This window comes from Rhinopithecus roxellana, chromosome 4 (genome assembly GCF_007565055.1).
Source record: "Rhinopithecus roxellana isolate Shanxi Qingling chromosome 4, ASM756505v1, whole genome shotgun sequence".
Classification (NCBI taxonomy): Eukaryota; Metazoa; Chordata; class Mammalia; order Primates; family Cercopithecidae; genus Rhinopithecus; species Rhinopithecus roxellana.
Genome location: NC_044552.1, coordinates 122,307,401 through 122,320,554, shown reverse-complemented (window position 1 = coordinate 122,320,554; position 13,154 = coordinate 122,307,401). Strand labels below are relative to the sequence as shown.

Genomic DNA, 13,154 nt, shown 5'->3' with positions numbered 1-13,154 from the left:
GTCACACTTGGCTGTGAGATAGACTGACAAGTGTGTATCTGATCTTTTAGTTAGTTAGTTTCCATGTAGGAAAAGTAGAAAATCAAAGGGGAGTTGGAATGGCTGTTGTATATTCAGTGTCTGACACACCTTATTCTAGCCACCTGGTTTCAGCTAGAAAACTGGTGGCTTAGGTCTTTTGCACTGGAGGTGCAATTGATGTGTACAGCTGCTAGCCAACTTTCTGATGTCTGTATGTTATTTTTCTGGTGTGGTTCCACTGAACCGAGAAAGGAACTTTTTATTTATTTATTTATTATTTATTTATTTATTTATTTTGTTTCCACCTTTTGATCCCCTGATTATGAATGAGGGAGATCATTCCTGGATTATTTAAAGCAGCCTGCAGTTCTTTACTTGTCAAAAGCAGTGGGTGCAAAACAAACTTCTGGAGTGCATTGTTGCAGTGGCTCTGACAGACTTTATCCCTTCTTAATACTAGTTTCATATTTCAAAATGCCATGAGTCACTGTCTTGCCTATCCAGCCCAGAGTTATTGAAATCATGGAAATGGGAGTCCCTGAAGAGATACAGAAAGAGAAATGACCAGGCACAGTGGCTCCCACCTGCAATCCAAGTGCTTTGGGAGGCAAGGCAGGAGGATTGCTTGTGGCCAGGAAGTTCAAGATTGTGGTAAGCTATGATTGAACCTCTATCCTTCAGCTGGGGCAACAAAGCAAGCTGTCTCAAACAAAAAATAATAATAATAAATAAATAAAAGAGAGAGAGAGAGAAAGGGAAGTGATAATGACAGGATGGGGAGATGGGACTGAAGAATCAATCAGGTGTTAGGGCAAGAAATTCTGACCCTCAGAGAAAGCAGCTCTGAGGGTCTGAGGAGCTCTTTCCCTTCCTTGCCTGGTGAAAGTTCCATCACTGTCAAATAAGGAGGCACAGTGGCAGTCTATGAGAATCCAACATTTTACACCCCAATCTTATACATTAGGCTCCCCATTTTATTTACTGTTAAATCTTAACTCATTGACAAATACTCGGGCTTTCAATGGTGTGGTGATTTTGCACTACTGTCTGTATTTTTGTGGAGATTTTTGATGACAGATGGTAAAGAGGGAGGGAACCTGGAGAATAAACCCACAGCTGTCTTTCCTAGAGTCCCCTGACATCTCCAGGAAGGGGATACTCAATGTGTGTGAGCCTTGGTGAGCCATGGACATTTGAAAACTGACATCTCCGAAAGGATCCCCAGTCCACTAAACATTATTTAATTTTGAAAAAATAGTAAAAGACTTGTCTGCACTTCACAATTTCAAAAGTATATAAATGGGATGGAAAGTTGTTTTTAAAAATATTCAATGTGCTAGTGAGTACATAGCAACTTTCTGTCACTCTATATTTTCTAATCGATAAATATAAAACTGTGAAGACTCTTTTGGGAGGATTTGAAGTTGTTTTTATATTTTAAAAGGAGTTCCTGCACTCAATAATGGTTGAGAATCACCAATAGTCCTTTATAAATTATTTAATTAGGGAAATGAAATGGGAAGAATATAAATTAGATTGCGAAGCCTGTGGATGAAGGTCCTTTTAGGAAGAGCAATTTACTAAAATTAATACCTGAATGACCACCTGAACATTAAGGGTTAAGCTCACCATTATCATGTTGATAATGGACAGATGGCCTATGGGAGAGAGAGGGAGGGAGAAAAGTCTGAAGTGCTCTATCAAATACAAAGCGGGGATTTTGGTGAAAGAGAGAGTGAGACAGAAAAGGAGAAAGAGAGAATGAAAGGCTGAGAGAGCCCAGAAATAGAAAAAAAAAAAAAAATAGGAGAAAAGGTCAGGACAAATTGACAAGTTGTGGGGAATGGGGAGAGAGAGAGACACCAAGGGCTCAGTATGACAAGAAACCTGCGGATTTTTTACAAGTTGATTTACAAGAAACTCCTGGCCAGGTTAAGTGGCTCACACCTATAATCCCAACAGATTACACACACATTTGGGAGGCTGAGGTGGGAGGATTGCTTCAGCCCAGGAGCCTGAGACCAGCCTGAGCAACATAGTAAGACCCTGTCTCTATTAAAAATACAAAAAGTTAGCAGAGTGTGGTGGCGTGCACTTGTAATCCCAACTACTTGGGTGGCTGAGGCAGGAGAATCGCTTGAACCTAAAAGGTCAAGGCTGCAGTGAGCTGTGATTGTGCCACTGCACCCCAGCCTGGGCGATAGAGCAACACTCTGTCTCAAAACAAAGCAAAACAAAAACCAAACACACACACACCCCAAAAAAGAAACTCCTTATGGCGGATTTGACAGAGAATGTTTAGAATGGGCCTACCTAATATTCGATTGCACTACAGCCCTCTTCAAATGCTTAGTAAAAATCTACAAAGAGCATATATGAATGGGATTCGAGAATTCGAGAAGGAAAGAGGGCTGCTGTCATCTAAGAATGGATTGGAGCAAGGATAAGAGAAAAGACCAGTTGCTGGAGTGGAGGGCAAGGACCCAGAAAAAGCAGGAAGGTGGTGCAGGAGGGTGATCAGAACCACGAAACTCCTGAAGTGCACTGTGTGTGTTTGGATGGGAGGCTGGTGGGGAGGAAGGAGGCGTGTGGATTTAGCCACATGGGACCTGCGGTTATTTTTATTTTAATATTAAAAGAATGGTGACCCCATAAAGCTACTACAGAATTTGGAGACATGTAAATGAGGATTTCTAAGACTCCCTACTTCTGTCACCACTACCATCACTTTTAGAAATTTTCTTGATTTCTCAGGCCAGGGGTGGTGGCTCACACCTGTAATCCCAGCACTTTGGGAGGCCGAGATGGGCGGATCACCAGGGCAAGAGATCAAGACCGTCCTGGCCAACATGGTGAAACCCCGTCTCTACTAAAAATATAAAAATTAGCCAGGCATGGTGGCGTGTGCCTGTAGTCCTAGCTACTTGGGAGGCTGAGGCAGAAGAATCGCTTGAACCTGGGAGGCAGACGTTGCAGTGAGCCGAGATCATGCCACTGCACTCCAGCCCAGTGACAGAGTGAGACTCTATCTCAAAAAAAAAAAAAAAAAAAAAAATATTTCTTGATTTCTCTAAATTAATATGGTCTCCTTCCCAAGAATTCCTGCTTTCATGGTACTTAGTTCACAAAGGTTTTGTGACATCCTTTTTAAGCTAAGGAAGCTGTGCCTGCTGCCAGCTTCAGATTCCTTTGTCATTCTCTTTTCCTGCTTTGAACTCTGTGCTCCCAGAATTCCGAAATATGTGAAGCTCCCTGAATGTGCCATTCTCTCTTCTCCAAACATGTTCAAGCTATTTTCCCTCCTTAGAATGCTCTGTAAAACTACTGGCCTCAGTTATACATGCTCGGCTCAACTTAGCCATCCTGTCTTCCGGGAGTCTTCAGGGACTGGCTGAACTTCCCCCTTTGCTATCATAGTATTATCTACAATATCAAGCCATCTCCTCCATCAAAGGATTCCTGATCCCTCATCTCTCTCCGCTATTTGGCAATAAGCATCCGCGCTGTGAGGATGCCTTTCATTTATCACCAGACTCCGGGGCCTGGCATCATATCTGATTCCTACTACCCACTCAGTATTTGCTGAATGGTTATCTCGCAGTTATTTCGATTTTTATCTTTTTGATAAATTGGTAAAACCTACAGACAAGAATAATAGGCTGGGCATGGTGGCTCACGCCTGTAATCCCAACACTTTGGGAGGCTGAGGTGGGTGGATCACTTGAGGTCACGAGTTTGAGACCAGCCTGGCCAACATGATAAAAGCCCATCTCTACTAAAAATACAAAAATTAGCAGGATGTGGTGGTAGGCATCTGTAATCCCAGCTACTCGGGAGCTGAGGCAGGAGAATCGCTTGAACCCAGGAGGAGAAGGTTACAGTGAGCCGAGATAGTGCCACTGCACTCCAGCCTGGACAATAAGAGTGAAACTCGGTCTCAAAAAAAAAAGAATAATGTCTTAGATACATTTTTTTTAACCCTGAAGCGTCCAGCACTGTGCCTCTCATGTAGTAGGTATTCAATATGTATTTGCAGAAGTAAAATGCTCTTTAGTTCAGCAATCGCTTCTTTACTCATTGACTCCTTCAACAATTAAGCGTGTACTATGTGCCAGCACTGTCTGGCAGGCAAGTTTCATCTGAGGGCTACTGCAATCAGCCTTCGTGGTTGCTGGCAGCATCGTGTTGAGATGTTTCCTAGGTTACATCTGGATTTAATGGCACTAGAAGGTGGTACTTGTGCTGCATGGATGTGATCCCTCATGCGTAGGCTTGAAATACAGAGAAAAAGGCATGATTCCAGCCTATTATGAATTGCACAGAACTTTCCAAGCACTGCCAGTCAGCTCAGAGCTCTGATAGGTGCATGAAATACATATTTTATCCAGAAACATATAATCTTATAGAAAAATACAAGTTACATAAAAAATTAGGGAATTAACTAAAATAGAATGCAAACAAGTCCTGAAATGAGTGTAACTGGAACCCAAATTCACAGATCGGAAAGTAGAAACATCAGTGCTGGCTGGTAATATTGGTCAAGAGAGCAAACCTGGACTGGATTTAGGAAAGTGAGGTTTAGATCACTGTGCTGTCCTCTAATATCTGTGTTACCCAGGACAAGTCCCTTTGCTTCTTTCCAGGAGGAACCTGGGCTTACAGGTGAAGGACAGTGTGGAATCAGAGACCTAATTAGTTACCGGCTAGACTTTGACAAGTCCCTTAAGGTTTGTGTCTCTCTGTGTCCTCATTCACAAGATAAAGATAATATTACCTCCTCCATAGAGTTATAAGAATGAATGAGACAGAAGAGTCCCCGGTACCTGGTAATAAGTGATTGGTAAATGTTGGCTGTCGTTCTTAGCCTCAGTTTCCTTATCTGTGAACTGGGGTGCCTCATTGGGTTGTTGTAAAGATCTGAAGGGATTACAGTAATAGAACCACTTGGCCCACAAGAATCATTCGACAAAAGCTCCTTTAATCTGAATCTAGAAGTGAAATCTTCATAATACGGAGGTAAAGCTTTGGAACAGTCTTTTACTGATAGCAACAGAAATAAAATAATACCTTATTTCCAGCATAACAATTGTGTCTTTCATAAATTCTTGAATTCCTTTGCTTTCAAAATTGGCAGTACCTACATAATTGGGCTTGCAGCATGAAAAATTCCTCCTGTGATTTTGCGTGAAGGTTTCTGCAGCTTAGTTTCCCAATATAAATAAAACATTTCATTAGTGTGAGGATGCGCTCTCACCACACAAATTGACCCTAATTACAACTTCCGTTTCCCCTATTCTTAAAAACTTTGCACATCTGAAGCTGAGCTGTCATGGCTTTTTAATTAGCATTACACATAACTCCCAACGCTGACTTCCATGAAGTGTGGAGATGTGTGTGGGAGCAAGACGTTTTGTATAAAATAGTAATGGACACTGCTAACAGTTCCAGAGCCCAGGGATGCCGGGCAGACCTGAGTCATGAGTTGTCTGAGAAACAGCTACTTCCAAGGCAATCACAATTTAACAGTTTAAAATTAAATTACACTTGCTTTACTTAAAAAATATATTCCTGAAAGTCAAACAAAGAATCGCATTTTTCTACGTGGAATTTTGGCAAAACAGTATGAAATAAATCATTGTTCAAAAATAATGAAATCTCCTAAAACTAGAATGATGTAGTAAATTATTTTAGTCTTATTATTATTTCTACTAAGTAGTTTAGAATAATTAGGTGGGCAGCGGTGCCTCACGCCTATAATCCCAGCACTTTGGGAGGCTGAGGCAGGTGAATTGCTTGAAGCCAGGAGTTTGAGACCAGCCTGGGCAACATGGTGAAACCCTGTCTCTACTAAAAAATATATTTACAGAAATTAGCCGCGTGTGGTGGTGAGTGCCTGTAATCTCAGCTTCTTGGGTGGCTGAGGCATGAAAACTGCTTGAACCCTGGAGGCAGAGGTTGCAGTGAGCCAAGGCCGCACTCCAGCCTGGGTGACAGAGCAAAACTCTGTCTTAAATTTTAAAAAAGAATGATTAGTATATTACTGAGGCATTGTCATTTAGCAAATGAATAAGTAAGTGTGCTATAACATGGGAAGAAAAATGATACCAGTGTGCAAAGACAAAACAAAATAATACAGAAAAAAAATTTGAATTTATGATTTACTCTAACGGTAATATACTTGACTCAGTTTCAGCTGGGAATTATTTGGGGGATGTCATGTTTAGTGACCTTAACTGAGATTGAGGGCTTTCGAAGGGAAGAAGGGATGAGAAATCATCCACATTTGATATTTGGTCAAATAGCCTCTTGGGAAGGAGCCAATTCCAACTTTTCCTTTCTCATCACCATAACTTGGTATCTTTTAAGTGGCTTCCATTGCATTAATTTTTTCAGTAACTCATCCTTCTGGGGGAAACTGTTCATGAGAAAAAAAAAAACCTGAATGAAGAAGCTCTGACTCTACTCAATTTTAAAATCTTATATAACTCATTTTTGCTCATACACTGAGTAAATAGCTGTTTCAACTGTTGCATAGTGGTGGAGGGCCTTTTAGAACTCTCAGAACTTTTTTAACCCAAAGGCTAGATAGTACAGAGAAAATGCTCCCTATGAAACCATGATTCAAAGATGAACTATTCTTGAATGAATAATAAAATCCTACATACCTACAGCAATTAAAAATTGCATTTTAAAATTGGCGGATTCATCTTTTGTATACACATGCAAATCTCAGCTCCCTTCGGCTGCTCCAAGGTAGATTCAGTAAATTTTGAGTTCTGTCTCTACCAACTAGTGTAAGCCCTAGACCACTAAAGACCACCCTCTTGAGAATTCACAAGGAAGATACCCTGTGGGCTCATATTCAGGTCCTATCAGCTACCATCAGGCCTATTCCTGGGCTCTCAGCTGCCTCAGCAACTGCTGGTAATCTGACAGAGAGAAAGGTGATGTTGAGAATATTTAACAACTAGAACAGAGGCACCGACCTATCAGAATGGCTGTAAAAACTGGTTCAGGCATGCTGGTGTGCACCAGCTAATCTCAGCCTGCTCGCGTGGGCCCCACCGCTTGGCCGGCTGCTCTCAGGATGGCTTGATCTGGGTCTGCCAGGCCCTGGCAGGGCAGGCTTCCTGCAGCATGTGTCTGCTGCTGCTTCAGAGCCTGGGAGGGGGTCTGTGGCAACTTCTCTGCTCTCTCTGGGTGACACGTCCTTAGAGAGGAGCAGGACCACTGCTGCATATGACGCATAGCACCTAGAGTTTGCAGAGAAACATCTCCCACCATGTTGACAGCCTTTTCCCTTCCCAGGAGATCCCAGAGGAGCCATTTGCCCAATGCTCAGAGTGGTGAAAAGCCTCAAATCTAGACTTTTGATGTGATTTCCAAGTGAGTTTAAATGTACAGTCACAGAGATACACTGACTGGACTGAAAGGGAGATGTTTATGTTTAAATCTGGTCTCGTGACCACACAGAAGAGCAAGTGGTCCTCCATAATGACCTCCATAAATGAACATGTCTAAAAATCCTGTCATTCCAGCCAGGCACTGTGGAGCACACCTGTAATCCCAGCACTTTGGGAGGCCAAGGTAGGAGGATCACCTGAGGTGAGGAGTTAGAGACCAGCCTGGCCAGCATGGTAACCCCATCTCTACTAAAAATACAAAAAGTAGCCAGCTACTTAAGATGCTGAGGCACGAGAATCACTTGAAACCGGGAGGCGGAGGTTGCAGTGAGCTGAGATGGCACCACCTTACTCCAGCCTGGGTGACAGAGCGAGACTCCGTCTCAGAAAAAACAAAACAACAAAAAAACCTGTTATATCCTTGGAAATGCGTATCACAGTAGACACAACCATTGTTGTCAGATATTGACTTGTTAAATACATATGTTTTTAAAGCACTATAATTTTTGTCACGGCTTTTGATGCTTGATTTTTTTTTTTTTTTAAATATATAGGAAGTGTGGAAAAATGGGAATGGCCCAGCATCAAAAACTCTGAGATGCCTGGGTCTGCCCAAGGTAACTGGCCTCTTACTAGAATCTGTCTTCTCACAACCAAAGCTCTGACCTCTGCTCAAGCTGGTTGGCTTGACTTTCTCTTCCCTGAGGATGAGTTTGTTTCCAAGTCTCCATCTCTTTTACAAGTTGACTTCCCCTAGAGCTGACTGACGAAGCCTGAGAAAGCCTGGCTGGATGAAATTCCAGGGGGCCCAGTTTAAGCTAAACTCGGGAGACCAGCACTCAGCAGGAACATAGTTAGAGTTACATCTTACATACTCACCACCTGCCCAGCTTCCATTTAGGAAAAAGGAGTTCACAGCTTTAAAAGTGTTTCAGAACAACTGCCTTAGAATACTCATCTGCTGAGCAGAAGTGTGTATTTCTTAAATTTCAGACTGGGGCATCTTCAGAGGGAATGAAGGACAGTCCTTTCAGCTGGGTTCATGAGTCCCGTTCTTCATGTTCTGGGTCCCACTGCCAGAGAGTTCTGCAGTGCTGACAACCTGTGCTCACATGGTAAATATTGTTCTTGGTTTCTGAAACTTTGGGCAGATGGGGGTGGAGGGAAACTTAAGAGGACTCTCTCCACAGCCAATTGTTTGGATCATGAAATAAGGGAAACCTGGGAGCTGAAGAAGTCAGTATTGAATCTCCTGGGCCAGAGGCCACCAGGGTCAGTTCTGCACCATCCTCTGTGTGACCTTGGGCCAATCACACATCCTCTGACCTCAGGTTTCCCTTGTGTGAGTTGCTCCATCCATCTAGTATCTCACTTCACTTAAATCTATTGTCAACTCTAGGCACAAGAATTTCAAACTGAGCTTAATCCTACCCTATACTAAGATGAATTGGAACATGTCCATGAAAGCTGAAAAAATTTACTAAAAATGTAACCACTTTGAGTCATAGCTTATTGAAAATGAATTAAGTTCATTAGCTTCTAGTCACTGGAACAAAGCATTCTTTTTGGTTAAAGAGGGTTAGTCAAGAAAGACCTGCCAAAATTTTTCACTGTGCACAGTAGCATCAAGGGAGTTCAACTACAGACCTTAGGGGGTTGGTTTTGCTTTGTTTTTCAGTATCTCACATGATTTAATTACCTTGTCCTGAGTTATATAACTCATTCCTCTTTGTGCTTTGATTTTTCCATCTAGGAAGATAGAAAAGCTTGGTACCTTCAAATGCAGACATATTATGATCATTGTTGAGCATAATTTAAATACTCTGAATTTCTTAGATGAAAGCAACTATAGAAGTTGAAAATACGAAGAAGCCAAAAGGAGTATTTGACAAATATGATCTCCTTAAATCTCAACACCTTCATAAAATAGATGAAGATACCATCCCAGTATTAATGAATGGAGACTTTGAGTAACTTATGAAAACCATACAGCAAGTCTGCACTATGCATTCATTTATACATATGTGTATATAATTGCTTTCGGGTGCCAAAAGACATTTAAGACAAGTTAAGAAAATCTACAAAAGTAGGAAATAAAAGGTTTGCCTTCATCTAAATGCATATTATATATAGCACAAATCGAAGTTGTATTCATCCGACATTTTAAGGAAACATTTAGGCTTTCTCTTCTACATAATGAAAGTTAATTTAAAATTAAGTTTGAAAGATAATTTATGGTACTTATTTATTATTTCTTTACAACAACGAAAACAGCTGCACTTTAAATTGAATTTTATGCATGTAACCAACTATTGCAAATGTAAATACACATTATCTTTCTTCTGGATAATTGTGAATTTGTACAATATAAGCTATTAAGAGCACATTGTACCTTCAAAGCCGTATCAAAATAAACAGTCCATTTTTAATGGTTACTACAAAAGGACTTCCTAGGCAGTTTCTTTTCATCTTCTTTGTGACATTATCACTGACTCTATTTAGTGAGTCCTTTTGTTAACATCACCACCTCAGCTTGCTCTGCAGTCTATACTGCAGCTCATGTTTCCAGGAATTTGGAGAAAAGAACTTTGCAACTCTTTCCCTTTATCTCCAAATATGTTTCCCTGCTCTGAGGGAACTTGTGGGCCAATGAGTAGCAAACACTTAGGGAAAAGGGTATCTCTGCATAAGAGACGGCAGGCCATATTGAAAGATGACCTCAGATATTCTTTTATTATTATTATTATTTTAGACAGAGTTTCGCTCTGTCACCCAGGCTGGAGTGCAGTGTCGTGATCTCAGCTCACTGTAACTTCCAAGCGATTCTTATACCTCAGCCTCCCGAGATTACAGGCATGTGCCACTATGCCCAGCTAATTTTTTTATTTTTCTGTATTTTTAGTAGAGATAGGGTTTGCACTCTGTTGGCCAGGCTTGTCTTGAACTCCTGGCCTTAGGTGATCTGCCCACCTCGGCCTCCCAAAGTGCTGGGATTACAGGCATGAGCCACCACGCCCAGCCTCATTCTTGATGAGAAGTGTGAAAGCAAGAGAAGACTGAGATCAGGACATGGAAGATGGAGGGCTTCTCCATGCCTGAAGAGGGCCGCTTCATGCCTCGATGTTAGAGGTCACAGGTTCACTTCCTCATGATCAGACAAACTCACAAGGCAAACGTCAGTATTAAGACCATTCCCAAGAGAAAGGCAGATGTCTTTTGTATCATTTAATGTATTGGATTTTGCATGAAATTTCTATATGCTGCTTGGGAATATAATATCTGATTAAGAATACAGAGCTGAGGAAAGTAGTAGGAAAGAGAAGATTATCTGTGTTTGTTGTCATTTCGTATTACAATTACTTTCGATTCCTTTCAGCACAAACTAAATGAACAGGAAGAGGCAGCAAAAAGTGTACAATGTATTTGTGGGAATTGTAAATGTGGAAGTGAAGACCAGCCTCTGATTTATCAAAGATGGCTTAAATGAATTAAAACTTTTCCAAGTTTCACCTTCAGAAGGACAACACAGCAAACAAACCCCAGTTTGCAAGGCCGGTTTCAAAAGAAGGCAGAACCCAGCAAAGCAAGCATTTCAGGCTCTGAATAACGCTCAAATTCATCACAAACGTGCTGGGAATTTAAAAAGGAAGTTTGTGTTCTCATTGATTACATAACTAATAATTTTATGAAGCCTGTTTAAAATACTGATTTTCAAAACAGTGGTTATAATGTCAACTGGTTACACGGTGTCCATTTGTGACAATAAATGAAAAAGTGTGGGCATGCGTGTGCCTGTGTGTGTTTACAAATGAGACTATCTTTGCCGGTGGACCGTTCCAATATGAAAAAGATTCATACATTGTATTATGTAAACACGATTAAGGGGACCCCTCATACCAGTGGTGAATGTGTAACCTGTATTTTCTTGGCACATAAGGTTCCACCAAGACTTCGATTTTCACAACATTACAGCTCAGAGCTATCCCACGTCCCACCAGACCCTGTCCCCTTCTCTCCACGCATCCAGGGCGCCCACGCGCGCGCGCGCGCACACACACACACACACACACACACACACACACGCAGACTCAGGAGACAGTACACTCGGGAGATGAGTACAGCTTGCTTCTCTGCGGTCACCCGAGCACCGCAGGCTCACTTTACCTCTCGCCCAGGGAGGATGCCGGCTGCCGCTGGCTCGGTAGCTGCCCTCCGTCTCCACGGCTGTCCCCTTCTGGTTCAGCAGATTGGGGCCCTCCGTGTTTTCAACAGGTACCATGGTCACGTAGAAGTTACAGCCGCTCCCCTGCCACCGAACAGCCCCGACCACCCCCGCTCCCAGGAGTGGTCACTTTCCCCATAATAGCATGCTAAAGAAGAGTGTGGGGAAAAACTTCGGGCAAAGCTAATGTGATTTGTGACCAACTTTGTTTCTATTTCCGAAGGCTTTGCCCTTTTCGGTGACACAGGCTGTTGCTATTCCAAGCAGCCTATCACAGGCAGGGGGAGGGCCGTGAGTCCGAGGATTGTTTTTGCCTTTAGATGCAGAGTTGGAAGCAAGGGGTTAAAAGAAAGGGAGCTCAGACGGAGTGTTTGGCCATTAGCTAAGGGTAGCTCTTGTACTCTAGCACCTTTGAAAAGAGGCAGAGAAAAGAAACATGCAGATTTAAATGCAAGCTGAGAGTGGGGATAGAATACTCGCAGATGGTATCAGTTAATCTTGGAGAAAGAGGAACAATTTATGCAAAGACATACCAGAAGGAAAAGTGTGTCAATTTTTCAGCAAGACTGTTATTCCAAAAGTCATGGTATTTACCAGCTTGCACAAAGCATAAAATACCTTTATTGTTTCAACCTGATTTTCATCTAGGTAAATGCCTGTATCTTTCTCTCCAAGGCCTGTCAGATAAATCACAGCCTGAGATCAAGAATACACAAACTCAGAATGAGCAGATTCTTTAGACTTTTTATATGCTGAGGTTATAGCAAAGTAATCCATTTTTTAATGCAGAATTGTCTTTAAGAGACAAATTAACACTGAATCTTCTATTAGATTTCATGTTTGCCTAGGTAAGAGGAGGATACTCCCCACTAAGAAAGACCAGACTAAGTGACCCATTGTGTGGGTGTGGTGGTGATGTAATCTCAAACAAAATCAGGGCATGAGAGAGTCTTTTTCTGATTTGTGAACATATTTATTTAAAAAATCTTACAGGGTTATGACATTTACCTTCAGTTATTCATTCAACAAATCATGTTTATTAAAAAAAAAAAACCACCTTATAGAGGAAATTGAGATCATCTTAAAAATCATTTGGAATAAAAACTAACATGTATGGAACACTTATGTGCCAGAAATTGTGCTAAGCGCAATAACTCAAATGATAACTTTGAGCAGGTACCAACATTATAGAAGAGGAAATGGAGGTTGGGTAACTTGCCTATAGTCTCACAGCTAATCAGTGGTAGAGCTGAGATTATGAATTCAGGAAGTCTAAAACTGTAACTCTCCTATATTCTAACTTCCCAGCCTTGTCCTTTTCTGATTTTCTTGGCTTCCTACACTTTCAGACCTACCTGACTTTAAGAAGATGCCATGAAATATGGCTTTTAGTCCTAAGCATTTCTCTGGACAGGAAAACAAATTTGTGCTTGTATAAGCAGAAGCTAAATTTTTGTTACTTCCTTTCAACATTTTAGCTGAATCACCACAAAGCTCTCAATTCACTT

The 13,154-nt window shown here is 41.6% G+C and overlaps 1 protein-coding gene across 1 annotated transcript in view; it reads right to left on the bottom strand.

The window, feature by feature from the left end:
• SLC2A12 (solute carrier family 2 member 12) overlaps positions 1–11,874 on the bottom strand; it is a 64,525-nt gene extending 52,651 nt beyond the window's left edge. Inside the window, exon 1 of the mRNA XM_030929117.1 lies at positions 11,589–11,874. Coding sequence (XP_030784977.1) covers positions 11,589–11,703 — 115 coding nt within the window. The 5' untranslated portion in view covers positions 11,704–11,874. The remainder of the gene's footprint in view (positions 1–11,588) is intronic.
• Positions 11,875–13,154: the final 1,280 nt, after the last annotated feature.